Here is a 20264-nt window from a genome sequence, read left to right on the forward strand (position 1 = left end):
AGAGACAGAGACAGAGGGAAAGACTGGGTCAAGGACGGGAAACCAGCGTCCACATGGAGACACTGTGAAGGAAGGAATGAAGGAAACAAGAAAGGAAGGAAGGATGAGTGGAAGTGGAAATATGGACAAGGAGGGTTTTCAAGTGAATAGGACAGAGGCAAGGAATACAGGAAAGAAGAAAAAAATACAAATAGAAGGAAGGAAGGAAGGAAGGAAGGACGTATGGATTATGAAGTGAATAAGTAGGGAGAACACAGAGAGCTGAGGGGTCACTGACTGGGTCATGTGACCGATGAAGACGAGGATGATGAAGGGATGAACGGACGATGAAGTCAGGTGTGAAAAGAAGAGGAGGTGAAATGAGTAGAGCAAAGGGAGGAAAGGAAGAAAAAGGGAAAAGTCCGAGAAGGAGATGAGACGATCCATCTGGGCACATTAGGAGGGATCAGGTGGACACTCCATCATGGCTGTCAGAGGGTGACGCACCTTCGCCTCCCTCGCCTCCCTCTCCTCCCTCTCCTCTCCTCCAGCCTCACATCCATTCATCCAGCCCTCGTTGGCTGTTCACTGAGGAACGTCAGCGCTAAAAACTCCTGTCCTCGCGTGCTCCTTCTCCTCCTTCTCCTCCTTCTCCCTCCACCTGTTCCGACTCCCCCGTCGTCCCTCTACAGCCTGAGATTAAACACGTCCTTGTTGTGCCGCAGGGTGTGCTGGAGGTCCGCAGCGTGTGTGTGTGTGTGTGTGTGTGTTGGCCCAGCATTAATCATCTTTAAGGCGCTGACAAGGCCCCGTGTGTGACATCACATCCACGTTGCTTTCCCCTCTTTCACACCATTTTTCTACCTCCCCCTCCTCCCCCTCCTCCTCACCCTCCCTTGGATTTATCTGTTCATCCTCCTCACCCCTTCACTCACTCCCCTCTGGGAGCGCTGTACCGTGAGCAGGAAAATAGAGACGAGGAAAGAGAGGACACAGAGGAGAATAAAGAGCTAAAAGAGATAAAGGTTAGCCTGTCCTGTAGGGGGCGCAATTCACACATTTTAAATCAAGTTAAATTTTGTTTTAAGTTTAATGGCTGTTCATCATTAAATTCTGCTGCACAAAAAGTACGTATTTAGAAAACAAGTACCAAAGTGACCCCCCCCCCAGCCTTATTTCTTCCCACAGTGTTCTATTATTGCCACCTACTGGTTCTATTTTACACTAGAAATATCAATTTCCCACAAAAAAAATGTTTTACCTTAAAGTAAATATTCAACAGTTGACGTTTTGGGGGAAAACGATTTTGTTTTGACTCGTTTTTGTCTCCATTTGGGTTTTTTTTTTTTATCTGTTTTTCTTATTTTTTCTTTCCTTGTAAATCTGTGTGCAGTTTACAAAATTCCCTCATTTAAATCTCTTCTGTTATTTCTTGTTGTTTTTCCTTTTGTTCGTTTGCATTCACATTCGTTCCATTCACGCTGCAGAGAAAAGTCACATTTACAGGGAAATTACAGCACGGTGACGGGAAAAAGAACAAGCTTTTACTTTGACTCCATTGTGATTTACAGGAGCAGAAAGAACAGCATGAAAGCAGAGGCATATTTGTGTACATGACTCTGTGTGTGTGTGTGTGATTCCTCCAGGTGTGTGTGTGTGTGTGTGTTTGCCTGGAGAATTGAAAAGCCCCATCAGCAGCAGACAGGGATTGGATCTTTCTTTGTTTGCTGTGGCCGATAGTGACGGCTTCAGCATGACTCAAATTATCTTGTCAAACCAGGTAAGGAGGAGAAAGGAGGGTGAGGAGGGTGAAGGGGGGAGGAAGGGGAGAGTGAGAAATGGATATTTACCAAAGGGAACATGGTGAGGTGGTGGAGCCAGAGGAAAGGTGACAGAACTGAGGGAAGGAGACGAGGATACGAGGAGGAGGTACACACAGAAGAAAGGAGAGAGGGAACGAAGGGTGGAGGGAAGGAAGAAAGGAAGGGCAGGTTTTTAGGAGTTAGGAAGTGGTTATGGATGAAGACAAATATCAGGTGATAACAAAATGAAGAATAGAAGAGTTCAGAGCTCAGAAGTAAAAAAAAAAAAAAAGAAGAAGAAAATAGAGGGAAAAGAAAAAGAAGTTATGAGAAATTAAAAAAAGGAATTGATTTGTTCCTGTAAACTTTCAGACCTGATTCAGGACAGACACCCTCCCTAGCCCCCTCTCCTGTTGCTATGGTGACCTGCAGTCCAAACAGGATATCCCGTCTAGGGCGGAGCCTATTGTCCCCAGCCTAAAAAAAGCCCATTTGATTGGCCCAATACAGGAAGCTGAGGAAGTGTCCTCCAACAGTCGGCAGTGGCCCACACTGAATGGACTGTATTTATATCCAGCCTAGACACAATGGTCCGACTCACACACACACACAGTGTTTGGATTAGTGCACGCTGTACAATCCAACGTCCCAGTAACACAATAACACACGGGTTCAGGTGGGCCCCGCCCCGGGGGCTGCTGCCCCAGGACAATGAAGTGACTGTGGTGTTGGCAGACTGTCCCAGCATTAGCTCATCCTCTGGACCACAATGGACTGTCTGTGGACGTGTGTGTTACTGTACTTTAATACCTGTTTAATACACATTGCTGCAGTATTCATGTGTACATCCAGTATTTGCAGCCTTTAACGCCATAACCTTTATAATCCAACCACATATCTAATGGTGAAAGGTCACTGTTGCTTGTTTCCCTCTTTAGATCTGTCAACTCTGACCTCCACCTGTCACCTTGATGTATTTGCACCTTATTGTGAGTCTCTCAACTCAGAAGTAGTTGGGTACAAGTCTTGATTTGATTCACACAAAAAGGTAACGATCAGAAATGTTCTTCTTCCTTTTTTTATAAACGTTTCCATTTCTCTCTTGTGTCTGCAGGTAAAAAGAAGAGTCTGTACGACAGCCAGACTCCCATCTGTCCCATCTGCCAGGTCCTGCTGCGGCCCGGAGAGCTGCAGGAACACATGGAGACGGAGATAGAGAGGCTAACGGCTATATGTCTCACCATTTCGGTCACGTCCTGTGTCTCCTGTGTCTCCTCCTACATCGGTGTCTGTTCTCATCAGGTCTGAGACCACAGCTGACTGGTCTCAGTCCGGTCCAGTCCAGACGGTCCAGGCCGCGTCTGATCACGTCACAGGGTGATCACAGGGCTAAATGTCTTTGAGATACGTCTTCATCACTCACCTCCACTCCCTGTGACATAATCTGGACTTTAATGCTGCTGAAAAGACAAACTTTTAGGTCTCGTAAAGAATAAAATCTGTCATGGGGGGGTGAGGGCGGGGCTTTAATTCAGCTCCTCCGTCACATTCACTGCTTCATATTTTTGTCACGGCACAGATTTCGGTGTCGTAAATCTGCATAGAAGGCAGAGGCACGCCATCAGCGCCACGGTAAGTGTTTCCTACTGGGATTCGGATTCAAACCTGTGACCCCCCCCCAGCAGTTCACCCCCCCGTTCTTCCCGGTGGCAGTTGTGCGATCTGTTTTACGGCGAATAAATCAACTGCAAGGCCTTTTAACGATGGGACACAGCCATTAGGACCCATATTTCACCTGGACCACACGTCTGGCTGTGCGTGTACGTGTGTGTGTGTTTGTGTACATACAAAGTGTAAGGGTGTGCTGGTGTTTGACCTTAGCTGCCCACTTTTATGATGGTCCCCATTAACCTGCAGGAGCAGGGCAACAGATAGCGTCACCCCAGGTGGAAATCACACTTCATTTAACCCCGTTTACACCTGCCCCCCCACAGACACACCCACACCCCCCCCCAGTCTGCCTGTTCTACTGCTGTCAGCACTCTATTACCCGTCCCTACGCTATTGTTTTCACATTTCTCCATCTCCTCCCTGTTTTGTCCTTCATCAGCTGTGATCACATGACCGTCGTCCTCACCTCCGTTTTAGCTGCTCAGCAAATTAGCATCCAAATAAATTCAGGACGACCAGCTTATACTGGTTCTTATAAATTAATTTAGCATGTTTTTTTGCATGTTTGTTTTTTAAAGAAAAACACAAGTTGTTCTTAATCCAAATTATGGCAAAAAATCTAGACTAATTTTTTTTTAAAGTTTGGTGAAAAAAAAACAGCAGAAGTTGCTACGAGTTCATGAAAACATGTCCTACACACAAATGTTAAATAATAATTACTTTAAATATTGTAATTGGGTTTTTTCTGTGGTTATTTGGGAAATAGCGTCACCCCCAGACGAGACAAAGCCACTGCATGGTTTAAACCTGATATTTACCACACTTTGTAAAGGTAGAGAAAAAAAATCAAATTGAATTGTAATAAAATGAACAAATGTGTTTTTTTGTGTGTGAACCAATACAAGAAAAGACAAGAGTGTGTTTTATCCCACCCACACACACATTCACAAAGCCCCCCCCTGCACCCCCCCGTTCCCTGACACCCTGCGTGGTTTCAGCCGTCATTGAAAGTGACAGTAGGAATTTTGTCCAATTTGTGCTAAATCTTCCTTTAATGACGAGCAGCGGTGGCTGAAGGAAAGAGCGGTGGAACCAAGGTGCGCTTGTTTTAATCTCCTGCTGTGAAGAAGGTGTGTGAGTGTGTGTTTGTTTTCTATTTCCTCTGTCTTCTCCATCTCTCTTACACTAACGTTACGTGTGTGTGTGTGTGTGTTTTCCCCTATAGATGCATACGTCGTGTGTGTGTGTTTGATTACCGCTGCGGCCCGTCCTCTCTGGTGACTGTGGGTTTCACCACATGTTCATTGGCCACAGTTTCTCCTGTGTGGACATGGAAATATCTCTCTTACACACACACACACACACAGTTGTGAGTGTGTGAGTTGAGCAAATGGAAATCCATCATGCCCTGCACATGTCAGGTGGCTCAGGGGGGCAAAGTAATCTACATACCCCGTCACCTCTCCTCTTATTTCCCTGCACTTCTTCCTCGTCTACCTCCTCCTCCTCTTCGTTGTCCTCCTTCTCCTCCATAATCAATTTGCCTCCACTCCAGGATCCCCCCCCTCCTCCCCCCCCACCTCTGCAGCACAGAGCTTCTTCTTCTTCTTCTTCTTCTTCTTCTTCTTCTTCTTCTTCTTCTTCTTCTCCTTCTTCTTCTTCTTCTTCTTCTCTCCTCCGTCTCTTGGGTGTCGGGCGAACTCTCGTCTCGACCGATGTCGATCAAACCACGTCTGTGTGGATGAATGCAGGAAGTAGAATGAATGAACGTGATACAACAGCGGAGCCGGTCATGGTGTTGGTTTTCTCCAGAGAACCACGTCAGTGGGTGGAGCTCACACTCGTCTCTTTACCTCCTCACATTCCTCTAACCGCTCCGTCTTTCATTATTTCGTATCTTACTTTTGCCCCGATGTGTTTATTTCCCTCAGCCTGTTGCCCCTCATCCCCACGTTCTTCTTCTTTGATTTGAAATACCGTCGCAACTTGGGTTTCCAGGCCCAGAACGGCATCAAAAATTCACAGAAACGGTCAAAACAGACGTGTTACAGCTATGATCTCACACACCATCGCTCCCTCTCCCCCTCCCTCTCCTCCTCCACCTCCACCTTCCTCTTTCTCTTGTTTTCTGTCATCTTTCATCTCTCTCTCACCCTTCCCTCTTCCTCTCTTCATGTTGCCTCCTCTGCTTCCTTCACTTCGTCTCTGCCTCACCTCACATTTAATCTGCCTCCTCCTCCTTCTCCCCCCTCACTTTCCTCTCATCTCTCCATCGCTCCCCTCTGTCATTGTGGCAATTTTCTGCCATTCGTGGCATTCTAGCGACGGCTGTCCTCTCTGTCTCCCTCTGTCTCCCTCCCTCTCCCTCACCCTTTACTTCTTGTTGCTGTTTGACAGTGTCAACAGCAGGTGGAGGAGGCTGTTGTTGTTGACGCCTCTGCACAGGTCTCACATAATGAATAAAAGGGGGGAGAGAAAGAGGGAGACTGAGGGATGACAGGGACAGTGATAGAGAATATGTAGGTGTGTGTGTGTGTGTGTGTTACAGCAGATTGACTGTGTCACCTGTGTTTATTCCCTTTGTTGTTGGAGGTGAGGCCTAGTGTTTGGCTTTTATACACACACACACACTCAAACATTTAGGACTCTTTTCCTTCAGTCAAACGATCCAAATGTGAGGTTATTTATTTTGCCTAATTGTGTCCAGAGTTGAGAGCGGGAGGTGGAGCTCCCCCTATCTGACATTAGGTGAAGAACGTCCTGAACGGCTCTCCAAACTCCAGTTTACACCATCCAATAAAAGAGGAAATCCCTCGTCTGCAAACGCCTGCTGTCAGATTAGAGGTCACGCTGAATCAGTTTCAGGCAACGTCCGTTCCACGGTCGGCAACAGTCAGTCAGTGTGTGTGTGTGTGAGTGTGTGTGTGTGTGTGTGTGTGTGTGTCCAGGCAGGTCTGGAGAGCTAACTGGTTCTCAAAGCAAACATGACAACCCTGTCTGGCTTTGTCAACGTCAGTTCTGTGGCAAACGACTTCAAGTGTGTCACAGTGATGTAGAGCTGTGGGTGGGGGGGGGGCGAGGGGGGGCAGTCAGGGGTAGAAGAGGCCATGTAGTCTAGAAAAGGGAGTGAGAGGGTGAGAGGGAGGGAGGACAGAGCCACCCTCCATGTTGTAATTTACTATGAAAATACTTCAAACTGTTGTAATGAAGCATTCAGCTTTGAATAAAACACCGTCTCTTTGTCTCTGTCTTACAGTAAGAACCCTTTACCCAAGGATGGAGCTGCCACTCCAGGGACTCCTAAGGTAAAACAATGATAATCATTTTGTCATATAGTGTAATGTTATATATCATTTCACATGTCATATATATTTACATCACAACATACATCCACAGCGTCTGATTGGCACAGCAGCGACAACCTGAAAACTAATTGAATTCAGCATTTAAACGTGTGTATATGTTTCTCCTTCTTTTCAAACTGACGCTCCGACGCCTCGTTCTTCTCTGCTGCACCACATCTAAAAACACACACACACAGCGGAGTACCCGTCTCCTGTGATTCCAGAGGCATGGGTTCTGGAGTCACTGTACTGTGATTGTTCCAATTAGAGACACAAAGAGAGAAACACAGACGCAGGAAGAGGATTTTCAACAGACTGTAAAAAGTCACATCCGAGCTGCGTCCCCTATAGATTCTTGTCTCCTCGTCTGAACACGTCGCTCTCTGCCAGAGATAAAGCCCCCGAATACCAGGATTCTTCATCTTTAACCTCTCCCCAACACAGTAGTCATTACAGGGAACCTCAGAGGACTTAGTTACAGCTGCAGATGCTTTTTTTTAAAATAGTATTTTTTTATTTCCATATCTGCTCTTATGGTTGGTTTGACACAAATGCCTTCATTTATTTATTTTTTTTACTGTTTTTCCTGCAGGGTTTTTTTGTTTTCTTTTTTTTTCTCCCTCCTGCAGCACAGGACTTTTTATTGTGAGCAGAATTGTCAGTGGCGTTTTTGCTTGCCTTTCACCCTGTGTTCTCCCAGATTAGATTGTGCTGTGTGCTGTCAGGACTATAAAACCTTTGGGTGGATGTTTGTAGAACGTGTGTTTATGACTCTGGCCAGTTCAGTATTTATGGTAAAGGTCTGTGTGAATTATACTGACTCATCATGAGTGTTTTTATCTGCGCTACAAAAACCAAAATATAGTAAAATAAAATATTTTTTAAATGAGCAAAAGTACATGATGGGTGTCGTATAAACACCAAGAAATTGAGACAAAATATTTTGAGAAAATTCATAATTCAAACCCAAACCTTAGATGTTCTGCTCCTCACAATCACACAGTTACAGCTCAGAGTAATTTAAAGTTTCATCGGGAGCTTTTTTTTTTTCAGTCATGACTCCTGGTTGACTCCTCCTCCCCGTTTCACTTAAACCCTTTCCAAAGCCAGACAGCTTAGCCGTGAATTGTGTCCCGAACATGGACGCCACACGGGGAGCTCTAGAATAATTTGGGGGAATCCTTGTCCATTTCCACACTCACCCCTCTGGGATCCTGACCCAGGCTTACAGCAGTGCTCTCAGCTCTGTGTGTGGTCTTGTACTTGAGCGAGGCAGACTGAGCGGGGTGGAGAGGTGAGCGCCGGCCGTCCGGTTTGACCGTGACTGTGCATCTCACCGCTGGTGTTTAGTATTCAGACGCAGGGTAAGGAGAATGGCGAGGGCCAGTCTGAAGCACGGGGGTCCACTGTTGTTGTCTTCAGTCCCAGTTTGCACCACACGGCCCTGTTAGAGCGGAGATTAACCTCCCTGCACCTCCTCGTGGGGTGTGAGCTCCTGTTGTGAGGCTCAGGTGACGAATGAAGGTCGGAGGAGAAACATGTGACATTTGTTGCACGGCACAGTCACGAAGAAAACATTAACTTTTTTTACTCCTGCAGAGTATAATTGGTGGAATTTAAATTAATTATTCGATGAATTAAGTTGGCTAACATTTAGCTAAATGAACCTAAAAGAGGTTTTTAAGGCGGGTTTAATTGTTTGACAACTAACTAACTATCCAACTGGAGCAGAAATTCTTGGTCCAAACTCACACAACAAACTTTATTTGACTGTCGGTGTGATATTAAAGATAGTTTTACGGGTCAGGTTTAAATCCACTGACTCAACCTGAATGAAGATTTAAATGCCACATTTGGAGCCCGGTCTTTAATTGGTTGGTTTAAAAGAGACCAAAATTTCAATGAGCGACCTTCACTTACAACACGGAGCGCCGTTAAATGTCATATTCAAATGATAAAAACTAAAGCATATTCCCAGACGCCGGCAGGTAAATGATTCCTGACCTTTTTAAACCTGGGCGGAGGAAAGGAGAGGAGACGACCGCACACACGTTCACACAAACCTACACGCACAGACAGAGAGAGAGGCATAAAAGAACCATGCATAATGTCCAATTTACCGAGGCAGCGCTGGAGGTTGGTCATTTCTCACATATTATTATTAGATTACTGCTGTCGAGCACTTAAGCCTCTGCTCTGCCCCGCTCCACTTGATTAATAGGAGACGACGGTAAATACAAATATTTCACAGCTGCCCTGTGAGACCGCCGCGGACGCAACGTGAGCTCTGATACACAGCATGTGGAGCAAACGTTTGAATTAAATAGATGTGTATTTTTATTTTTATTTTCTTGCCCATGTAACACATAATGTGACACGAGGTGCTTCGTTAGTGACTTCAAGTGACAATTTAATCGGATAATTAACCATTTTTTTAATAGTCTGTATCTCTGTTTCCTGCAGTCGATGCTGTTGTCGGTGCACATCAAGCGTGAGGGAGAGTCTCCCGTGGTCTCGCCTCTGTCCTCAGAAGACGCCCACCACTCGGACAGATACCAGGTCACATTCATTGACACACACACACATCAAAGCATGGATAATGTGTGTGCATTTATTCAGATGACTCTTAACTCTACTAATAAGAATATATTAATGTGTGTGCATTTATTCAGATGACTGCAATCTCTTAACTCTACTAATAAGAACATATATATATATATATATACACAGCTAATTATTACGGGATGTATAATGATTATTCAAATACATGTGTGATGCATGAAACCGGTCTTTTCGTGCTTTTAGGTCTGTGTTACTTAAACCCACCAGTCTTCCATTCACTTGCCTAACGATGACACATGTACAACACTATAAAAAGGGATGATGGTGTGGTTTTGGGTTTTTACTCTCTCAGCAGTTCAGTTGAACCAACAGGCCAATCTCCTTAAATCTTCACCATCATTAGAGCCCTTCTCCCATCTGCTTTTATCTCTTATATTCATCCAAGTTTGTTCGGCTAATTCCTCTGGCTGTGATCTATCTCTGGGTTAAGTGGGTTTTCCCCCTTGCGCCATAAAATAAGAACTATTAAGTCCATGCAGACGTTACATCCATACGTTCGGGATGACACAGCTCATAAAGACCTCAAAGCCATAAAGTAGATTTTCTCATTAGGTGAAACTGCTGAAATCACCTTATATTATACAAATGATTAAGTCAATGGTGACTCTTTTCAACACCCTGAGAAGAAATGAAGGGTAATGGAAGACTTTGCCACCTTCTCTTCACCTGTCAGTGGTTCACTCTACCTTGTTTAACGAAACCTGACCGATGGGCAACGTCTCAGCAAGTGGCTCATAACGATACGGCAGTCGTGGTGATTCATGACAAGAGGGCCCACGACAAAAGTGTGCCGTCAAGGAGAGAATGAAGGGGTGGAAGGATAGATGAACGTGTATGTGTTAGGGATGGTAGGAGGAGGAGGAGGAGAGGAGAAAGACCAGAAGATTCTTTAGTCAGGACATAAACAGAAGCTACAGAAACACAGGCCTTCAGCAAATCTACATATATCTATGTATCTCTCTCTCACACAGTCCTTTGTGGTTTGCACAGATTCTTTATTTGGCTTTTATGTTTTGATATCTTTAATATTATCAGATAAACAGACGTGGGTGTTGTTTTTTACTAGTTTATCTACGTTTGTCTCGGTTTAGTTTATATTTCACTGTGAGATTTGTGCCGTTACAACACTGTTTGTAACCCAATCAGTGTAAGTGGAGAGAAGCTAAGCTGGCTAGTAAGACCCACTGCTTCCCTCCAGCGGTCGGTAAGCGTAGCGACACATGACGTTTTCCCACTTCCGTTTTAATGCGTCACGTGACCAAAACAAACCAACATGGCCGCGGTTGCAAGTAGTTTTTGCCGAGCCGGGCAATACTTTCAATCCTTTCCCATCCGTATGAATTAACCGTTACGGGCTTAAGTTTGCGTTAATGTTGGGCGTCAGTAAACACACCGGTGTCTTTGGCAGCAACGCGTTTTAGTGGCTTTGACAGGAAACTGCGGCAGAAAGCTGACAGTGATGGAAGAGGTGGCAAAGACGAGAGAAGTAGGTCTTTCCCCCACTTAGAGCCACTGTTCCCCTGAAAACAACACAACCTCACAGCATCCATAACAATCTCATTCATTAAAATAATGTTTGTCACTTTAAACTGTCGGAAGTGATTTATTGGTAGTTAACGTGTATTTCTCTTTCCTTCTTGTTCCCTTTCTTCTCTGACAGACGTTTTTGCGAGTTCGTGCAAACAGGCAAACGAGATTGAATGGTATGTACACAAAACACCATCAGACTTAAATACATATTTGGCGCTATTTTACTACATTTATTTAGTTACTTTTATGGTTTCTGCACTTAATTATTGACTACACACCATAGCGATTTACAATATGTGCTTTATATTTGATTTTACTGATTGTAGATTGTTTTGTTACTTGTTATAAACACCTCCGTGGGTGGTATTATAAAATAGATCTATAGGTAAAACAAACTGTTCAAACAAACTAGTCCTAAAAATATTTTTTACACTTAATATGAATGTTATTTACACTACAATTAGTGTCTTTATTGTAAATTACAAAAATTATGAGGGTTTTTTTTATTATCTGATTACATACGAATTCTGTTGAACAAAATATCCATCCATTTTCATCCGCTTATCTGTTACCGGGTCATGGGGGCAGCAGTTGCCACCCACATCACATTGCACCGTACCAACCCCCCTAAACCTTCCTGCGGGTGGTGAGTCCACTGGAAGGTACCAACCGCCCTAACTGAGATTCAAACTTGCCCAGGAGGTGAACCCTGGGGTTCCACACTAATGACATTGCCTCTGGGCCAAAGCGCCACTGAACAAAATATGCTAGAGGTTTATCTACTCAGAAAAGGAATTGAGTTTGACATAACTTGACAGTCACTTCAGTCAAGACTCTCAAGAATCTGTCCTTTTTGTAGGAGTTGGTCATTCAAGGGTGGGATTAAATAAAAATTACTTTAAAGCCTTTTTGTAGGAGTTGGTCATTCAAGGCTGGGATTAAATAAAAATTACTTAATAAAATCCTTTAGAATCTTGAGATTGCTCACATCTGCAGTGGAAGCAAACATGATAAGAACCTGCCTTTGAAAATGGATGTGGATTTTATTGTCACATTCTGTCTTAGGATCTGTGAAAAGCCTCGAACTCTTATCTGTCTTTGTCCACTCACGTTGGACCATGAATTGTTCTCAAATGGAGTTGAACAGCTGAGTGCTGGCCCAGAGATCTGGGCTGGACCTTATTAGCTGCCCTTTCCCTTCTGTGTTTAACAACGCTCTCCTCGATTAGCGTCAGGGGAGAGATGGCGATAAGTAGGAGGGCACCTTTTCCCACTCTGTCCATCTTTCTGCCCTGCAGTAATTGTATTAACTTATGTCCTCATCTCCCTCTTGGCTTCTCCTGCTTTTTCAGGGAGCTAAAAAATGATGTCCACTATTGCACCATTAGCAGTTAAGGAAAAACGACAGAGGCTTGGGGCACAATGAAGGCCGTCCTGCACCGTTAGATTTCTAATTTAATGTGTGGGTGTGTGTGTGTGGAGTGATAAGGCTGTGATATGTGATGGGCAGGAATAAAATTAAAGACGGCGTCATAAACTGTGAATCTGTCATGTCCAGCTCCTGACATTTCTTCTTCTGGCCATTTCATTTTTCTCTCATATTCTTATCGATGTGAATAGAATTAATAAGAGACTGCAGAACTGTTTGGTCATTTCATTCCCAAGGGTTTCCTGTTTTGAAGAATTCAAGTGTAACTTGTTTCTTTTCTTTCTGTGTTTTTCTAGCACGCATAGGGAAAATGAAGAGGAGGAAGCCTGAGGAGGGGGGGCAGGTATGTCCACTATGCAGCGCCCCATTGGCTGGGAGTGAGGAGGAGATGAGTAGACATGTGGAACAGTGCCTGATCCAGGTAGTACCATCTGGGCCCCCGAAAAAAAAACCTCGCCTACCACCAGTCGGACATCCTGTCAACTCGTCTTTCCCCTGTAGATGCTGACCAGTCACCTGTTCTGTTTCTGTTAGATGATCACACTCTTCTGTAGTGACTGAGAACCTTTCTTCAGGTGGCAGCACTGCACACCTATCGTCTTGTAGTTCGTGTGGTGGAGAAGAATTCACTCTTTGCCTGCAGTAGCTGTAGTTCAGACACAGTATTTTCTCTTTTCCAACTGTCTCAGCTTTTCTGTATTTCTGTAGAAACTTAGGAGATCCTTTCTTTCCTCGATTTCTGCCTCACAAAGTTCTACCAACTAATCATCACTTTTTTTCTCTCAACTATTGGAACACTGATCATTCTTTAACCTGCAGAGACCCTTTAGGTACCACTTAAAGTACTCAATACCTTTCTACAAGAGCTGTGGTTATACCTAGTAATAAAATTTCCTTTGTTGCTCATCTTACTTTTTAAACAGAACATTTAAGTTTAACAGGCGAGCCCTCTAATGAAAAGGGAGGTTTAATTTATTTATTTATTTATTTATTTGCAAAAAGTAAAGCTTTTCAAATTTATTGCAAAAAGTAAAGCTTTTCATGTGTGTCAGGTTTTCTACCAACTCCTCTGATTCAGTTTAAAGCGTCTGATTTGGATGACGTTGGTAAACCTTCAACCAACCCTCAGTACAGTTTCTGACCACAGCTCGTTGTGGATTTGTTGCGGTACAGTCCACAGTGTGATACAGTGACCTGTCACCATGTCATTACTTAGATCAGTTAAAGGCAAACACAACAATTATTTAGTTTTCTATAACACTATGTTTAAATTAATGTGGATGTTTGTGTGTTTGTGCGTCAGCGTGAGGGTGCACTTGCTGACGATGACTCTGCAGACATGGATGGAGAGAATGGGCGGGGCTTTGAAGAATATGAATGGGCAGGACAGAAGAGGATCAGAGCTACAGCTTTGCTGGAAGGAGGCTTCAGAGGTATTTACATTTTGAACTATTTTCCATCATCTCTGGCAGCAGTAGTTTTGCTGTTGTGCTTTTGGATGTTCAGATATTTTTATTTGTAGAAAAGTGACCAAAATGTCAGCAGCAGTTTGGACTGAGCAGACTGTGTCCTCCTTTCTCCCTACTGTGGCGACTCCTTCCTTCTCCTCTCTTTCTGTCTCCCTCCCTGGCTCTGTGCTCATCCATCATTCCCTCTGTTCCTGTCCACTGTGAGCAGTGTTAGCTCAGTCTTCCACTGTTGACCAGGGAGCTATAATGGTGCCGCGGGTCTGGAGGTAACGCAGGATGGCCCGGGGTCAGCCCAGCCCATCTGAGCTCGGCTCAGCCGTACTCAACCCTCTTAGCCAGAGGAAGGAAAACACATTTAGCTGGGCAATTGACCTGCTGGTCACTGTGCCGTGTGTGTGAGCGAGTGTGTTTCCAGGAATGCAATTATAGAACTAGATGGGAGCGCTGGTCACTGGGGAGCACAGTGGCTGTTCTGTGCTTCCACCGTGTTTTCCACCTAGCCTCTACGTCGCACTCTTTGGCACTAAAACCAAAACCTGTGATTACAGTCTGAGCTCTATCTACATATCTGACTGTTGTTGTTGTCTGTTGGTATTTACTTTGCAAATCCATTTGGGGGCTGCACTATTGTGCCTCCCCTCCCCCCAACCAAAAAAAGTTGAGAAAAGATCTGGAAAACCTGTGCAGTTGACCTTTTGTTTTACAGAAATACGGCTGTAGATCAGATTAGGTTCAAGTAATGTGAACCTCAGCTGCATCTGTTTCTCAAGTGTACAGACAATTACAGTTGGGTCATCAAGAATGTGCACCAATGGGAGTACAGAGCTGTTTTCATCCCCAGCAGGCTCTGTCAAACTCTGTGTGGCGTCTGTTTGCTTTCATCTAGCCCTGTTCTATTTCTCCTCCTCCTTTTCCCTGTTCAATCTATTGTTAAACACTCGTGCTGAGCCTAACCTGACACCCCCCTCCTCCCTCTCGGCGGGCAAGAGAGGGGAGACAAGACAGATCAATGTTGAAATCTCAACTAAATCGTTCCAAAGAGGAGTTTGCGCTGGTGGGATCTCCACTCGTCCATCCATCTCCACAACGCGGCGCTCCATCCGTCCTTCTTTTTCACATCATTAAACAAGCAGATACAGGACCCTTCTGCTGCACTCTAATAGGGTACCTTCTGATGTGGCACAGATAACTGAGGAGGCCTGGGGAGTGTGACTTGAAACACACGTACACATGCTACAGAGGGGTTTGAAGGTGGATTTTGTCTTGAAAGCTCCTCGACGGTTCTAACACACGCCAATGAATCCAGCAGGCTCTCTGCAGGCTAGACGGATATAGAGATGTTGCAGGGGGTCTGCTCAGCTGGCAATGAAGAGAGGGCTGATCCCTCTGTGAAGTGCCTCCCCCCACCCCCTCCCTTTGAGGCAACAAGGAAGAAAGGTAGAGAGAAAAAGGCGGGGAGGAAGGAGGGGAGGAAGAAGAAGAAGGAGGGAAGGAAAAATCGAACAGATCAGTTTATGATTTAACTCTCTGTGGGGGAAGACTGGGTTTGGAGCTTAGCCAGGTTAAAAGAACCCAAGTAACAAAGACGGAGACCTTTTCCCTCAGTCTACAGACTGTCTGAAGAATAAGTCATTTAAATGTCTGTAGCTTGGAAATAAAAAAAAAGCTTTTGTGACCATCAAGAAGTGATGTATAAATACGGACAAATAAAATTTTTACTTCTGAAAAATGTTGGCGCAAAACTGTTGAAATGTTTGTGTGTCCTGTTAGTGGCAGGTGTTGAAGGCTGACATATAGATGCTGAGGTTTGATATAAGGCCATCCTCGGAGACAGCAGAGAAGAAACGAGGGATTACTTCAGGTTCAGTTGGTCCAGAGGGAATGAAGACGTGGACAAATCTCTTCTTTGTAAATGCACTTCAAAGTTGTTTGTCTCATGTCTTTGTGTCTGCTTCTCCCTCTCCATCTCCCCCTGACTCTTCCTCTGACCTGTAAATGGCAGAAAGATAGTGCGATGACCTTTGACACCCTTCCTCTTTGCTGCATAGGTGGATCTGATAATTGCTATGGTAACTGGATGTCACTGAGGGTCACTGATGGGCCGACCTGGGCTCCCAGACTCTTTGATCCTACATCTCTGTTCATATCTTTACTAACAATGTTGTTGTAGTGATATTTTATTTAAATTGACATTAAAAGAGTCTAGATAGCATGATAAGTGTTGAGGATGTTCAGCAGAGGGCGCTGCTGGACATACACTGTGTGGCCGTTGTTCCCATCAAGTTAAAAGGTCCTTTTTATTCCATCACTAAAAACCACATGCTGGTCATAAAGTCAGCATTGGTTTCAGGTTTTACCACAACATCTTTCAGTCACTGCAGGACTTTGTCTCCTTTTTCTCGTTGTCCTGCTCATTGTTTTCATCGTTTCCAGAATAAGAACGAAAAGATGAACAGAGTTGAGGAGGACGAGAAGCAGCAGATGATATTTCAAAACCCAGTAGAACCTCAGGAAAGCGAGCCCTACTGGCTGATTTGGTTTTGACAAAGACGGCGTAGTGCACTGAGACTTCAACTGTTCTGGGAAGTCGAGTGTGGAGAAGCACAGACTTTAGGACAGAGGGTTAAATAAGATGGCTGTCAACTCTGTCTAGGTTGGATCAGCTCTCTCTCCCCCTCTCTCTCCCTCTCTCTCACGCACTATAAATGTGTAGAAATTGGGATAGGTGTAAATAAGATGGCTGTCAGGCCTGTCACTGGTAGACACACTCACAGTCACATCTTAAGTGAAACACAGGTGTGTCCACACTCTCACAGACACACACACACACTACCTGCCCTCAAGTGCTTAAATAGTCAGCCTGTAAGTGACATACACACAGACCAACCTTTCTTTCCACAGCAGATAGACATGGTCTAAGTGACAGGTAGACTGACTCCCCCCCCCCCATCTGTGCACGTGAACACACACACACCTGCACACTGGGTTGAGGGGGGGTTCAGTTAGATGGGGGGAGGGCTAAGTGACAGAGGGACAGACAGTTTCAAACAAACACTGAAGAGTTGCCTCCGTGTGACAGACACACACTCACACCAGGCTGACACTGTGGGTAAATGGAGCTGAAGGCAGTGGTGATGGTTGGTCTGAGCGTTCATCACTGTGGTCGCTCTCTCCTCTTCCTCTCTCTCCTCTTCCTCCTCTCTCTGACTTCTTAGTCTTTATCTTTATTCAGACATCTTTCATCTTTCTTTGGTAGATTTCAGTTTCTTAATTTAGATACCGGTGTAGCTTTGGTAGATGTTTCTAAAATATTACCCCCACCGCTTCAGGAAGACCGCTGGCTTTGCAAATTTCCGATATTTATTTCAGGAATCGCTTGGCCTTGTGTGGTCGCCTGGAATATCTAGTAATTAATGCAAATTTCCGATATTTATTTCAGGAATCACATGGAATTGCTTGGCCTTGTGTGGTCGCCTGGAACATCTAGTAATAAATAAAAAATGTATTTTTCAACAAATTATTATTCTAATTAATTTTTGATTAAAACCCTGATTTGACACAACAGCAGCCTGTCGACTACTGGAGTCTCTAACACTAAATACATCTTCTGCTTTCACAGGAACTGGTTTTGCCACATGTAATATAAAAGAGAGTGCAGCAGACAGCGATGCCGACCTGGACGTGGACGGCGATGACACGTTGGAGTACGGCAAAGCCCAGTACACTGAGGCCGACATCATTCCCTGCTCTGGAGCTGGAGAGGACCAAGGAGAGGCCAGAGAGAGGGAGGCGCTACGAGGAGCCGTGCTCAAGTACGAACTCACACGAACATATGCTAAATGATTCATATTAATTTAATAATTTAAGTGTTGCACACTTTTTTTTTGTAATTGAGCTATAAATGTTAGAATTTCTTTCTTTAAAAAAAAACCTCTCAATTCTTTTGTCCCCCTAGTGGTGGAATGCCCTCCAACAGAATAACACCGGAGTTCTCAAAATGGGCCAGTGATGGTAAGTAAAGAAGATGAAACATTTGACACAAAAATGTTTATTAATATTATAGAAATTAAAATTAAATTAGTTATTACATTTCTGTGGTATATTTGTTTTGGGTTTTTTTTTACTGGATACTTGAATGTGTTTCAACATCTGCTTGTTTCTCCATGAAAATCCATCAAATGTCCTTGGCTGTAAAAAAGTATTATTAGTACTGTGAATCTTTGGTTTTCAGATGAAATCCTTCCTTTGATTTTCATGTTGTTAACTTTCCTTTGGTTCTGGTCGTTCATAGAAATGCCTTCAACAAGCAACGGAGAAAGCAGCAAGACAGACCCCAGCACTCCTTCCTCCTCCTCCTCCTCTTCCTCCTGCGCCCCTCGCACCTGCAAAAACAGCGAGATTGAAAAGTAAGTAACCCTGAAAAAAACATTTTCACACACACACACACTAGTAGAGCTGGTTTTTAAAAGGTAAAGCTTTTACCCTGTCACTGGCAGCACAAACACCAAGAGACGTTGTGAAGAGTTTTCTCACTCGAAGGAGACCGCACTCATAAATGAAACATTTTTCTGTTGATTCTGTTTGTGAAGAATGAGTGTGAGATACGCAGCCTCTCCACATATTGATTTTCTCTGCAGTGTTCTTCAAGCACCGAGCCGTCTTTGTAATAATAATGTAGACACCCAAAGTAAACAAACACCAACATTACTTCAACATCGAACTTAAAAACTTGAAACACTTTTTTCCCTCTCAGTCGTTCAAACCTCCCTCAGTTAATCTGAGCCTGGAAGGTTAGAGCTCAATCAATACCCACAGTGGGTGTGTCTCCCATATTAAATATCAGCAAATGAGATAAGTGGAGATAATGTGGATGTGAATGATTTCCCATTAGTTGCCTAATTGCCCTGAAGAATGTAACAAATTGAGGATTTATTGATGAAATTACGACAAGGTTAGTTTTTTTTCCCCGCATCCAACAGACTTTCTAATTTTGATGAATACCAAAAGTTGTTACTGAAAGGTGAATATGATGAGATAAAATGGCCCCACTCTCACTGCTAACACAGTATAAACATTCAATTAGAGCCAGAGTAAAGTGTTGGTTCCTCAGGGTTGGTTGGATTTTTTTTTGATCTCTAAGCTTTGTCAGTGGACAGCCACGACTGAAATTATACATGAGTCGATTTATTTTTTTAGCTCTATACAGCGTTTAACTTTGGACAGTAACCTTAAATTGCTCTTCTTTCCAACTCAGCGTAGGCTCCTTTTTATTTCTTCAGGCCAAAAGGCAAACCTCAGAATGATTCAATGTTTCCCCCAATAATTCAATTGTATCCCGAGTGGAAATTCTTCTCAGCAGTGAAAAACCATCTCTGCTTCATCATGTCAAAGTGGATGGCATCTTAAATCTGATCGTGATTAAATGTCAGTGCCGGTGTAAGCCACTTTACTACAGTTGAAGACAATTTTGTGTATAATCTTCCTGCCGGGGAAGATACATGACATCAGACGAGGAGATGGTAAGGGAATAATTCCTGGCAATAAGCTAAATCTCTTTAGATTTCAATCAAATCTCTTGTAAATCCTGCAGCCACATCAATCAGACCTTGCGTAGCTGCGGATGCTGCATTGTGATGTCGTAGCCGGGGTCTTAGTGGGCCACCTGGAGCAGAACATACCTTAATCTAAGTATCCATTTATAAAAAAAAAAAAAAAGAAAGAAAGTAGAAAAAGGAGCCTAGATGCTGAATGATTGCATTGGAACAAGCAGTCAGCTGGAAGGCTGGAACAATTCCCTGCCTCACTCCTCGCTGCCTGCTATAAATGCCTGCGTTTGAGGAGCTTCTGTGGCGCTCCGTCCCCAAATGAAAATGAGATTTGTCTCCTTTGGTTACAATGATACATTGCGTGTGTGTGTGCGTGTGCCTGTGTGCACGCACAGGGCAGTGTTAGTGAAATCTCTCTCTCTCTCTCTGTGTGTCTGATCCCAGATGGGTAATGATCTGGTCGCCTCACGGGGTGTCCTCGTTCCCCTGCTCATTCCCCTGCAAGATAAATGAGCTTGCACACACACACACACACACACACACTTACATACAAATACACTCGTAATGCCTGAGACGGTCTTTCCTCCTCTAAGACAAATGGCCCTTCCAATGCTGCCAATGCGATTGCTGCCAAATTTGGTGCTCCAGCTCGAACAATGCAGAGAGAATTTTGTGGGTTTTTTTTTTCTTTTGGAAATAATTGAATCTGTCCTCAATTTGGAAGTGATGAAGCTACATTCCTAAACTTCTGCGCTTCACCATCCGCCACCCACCCACACACGTACACCGTCCAGTTTCTCCCTTTCTCCCTTTCTCCACCTCCTCTTTATCTCTCTCTCTCTCCCTCTCTCTCTGTCATCCTTCTTTCTTAC

General features: G+C 44.2%; 1 protein-coding gene across 6 annotated transcripts in view; it reads left to right on the plus strand.

Annotated features, from left to right (window-relative positions):
• rnf220a (ring finger protein 220a) overlaps positions 1-20264 on the plus strand; it is a 204922-nt gene that overhangs the window by 173142 nt on the left and 11516 nt on the right. For 3 of the 6 annotated variants that reach the window (XM_025066328.1, XM_025066331.1, XM_008334861.3), the window contains 10 exons: positions 2720-2770; positions 2896-3019; positions 6706-6757; positions 9260-9355; positions 11079-11121; positions 12674-12798; positions 13681-13810; positions 17466-17658; positions 17802-17857; positions 18138-18252. In XM_025066328.1, coding sequence (XP_024922096.1) covers positions 2720-2770; positions 2896-3019; positions 6706-6757; positions 9260-9355; positions 11079-11121; positions 12674-12798; positions 13681-13810; positions 17466-17658; positions 17802-17857; positions 18138-18252 — 985 coding nt within the window. The remainder of the gene's footprint in view (positions 1-2719; positions 2771-2895; positions 3020-6705; positions 6758-9259; positions 9356-11078; positions 11122-12673; positions 12799-13680; positions 13811-17465; positions 17659-17801; positions 17858-18137; positions 18253-20264) is intronic. The other 3 variants (XM_025066329.1, XM_025066332.1, XM_025066330.1) reach the window with 2 other exon arrangements.

This window comes from Cynoglossus semilaevis, chromosome 20, assembly GCF_000523025.1.
Source record: "Cynoglossus semilaevis isolate Cse_v1.0 chromosome 20, Cse_v1.0, whole genome shotgun sequence".
Lineage (NCBI taxonomy): Eukaryota > Metazoa > Chordata > Actinopteri > Pleuronectiformes > Cynoglossidae > Cynoglossus > Cynoglossus semilaevis.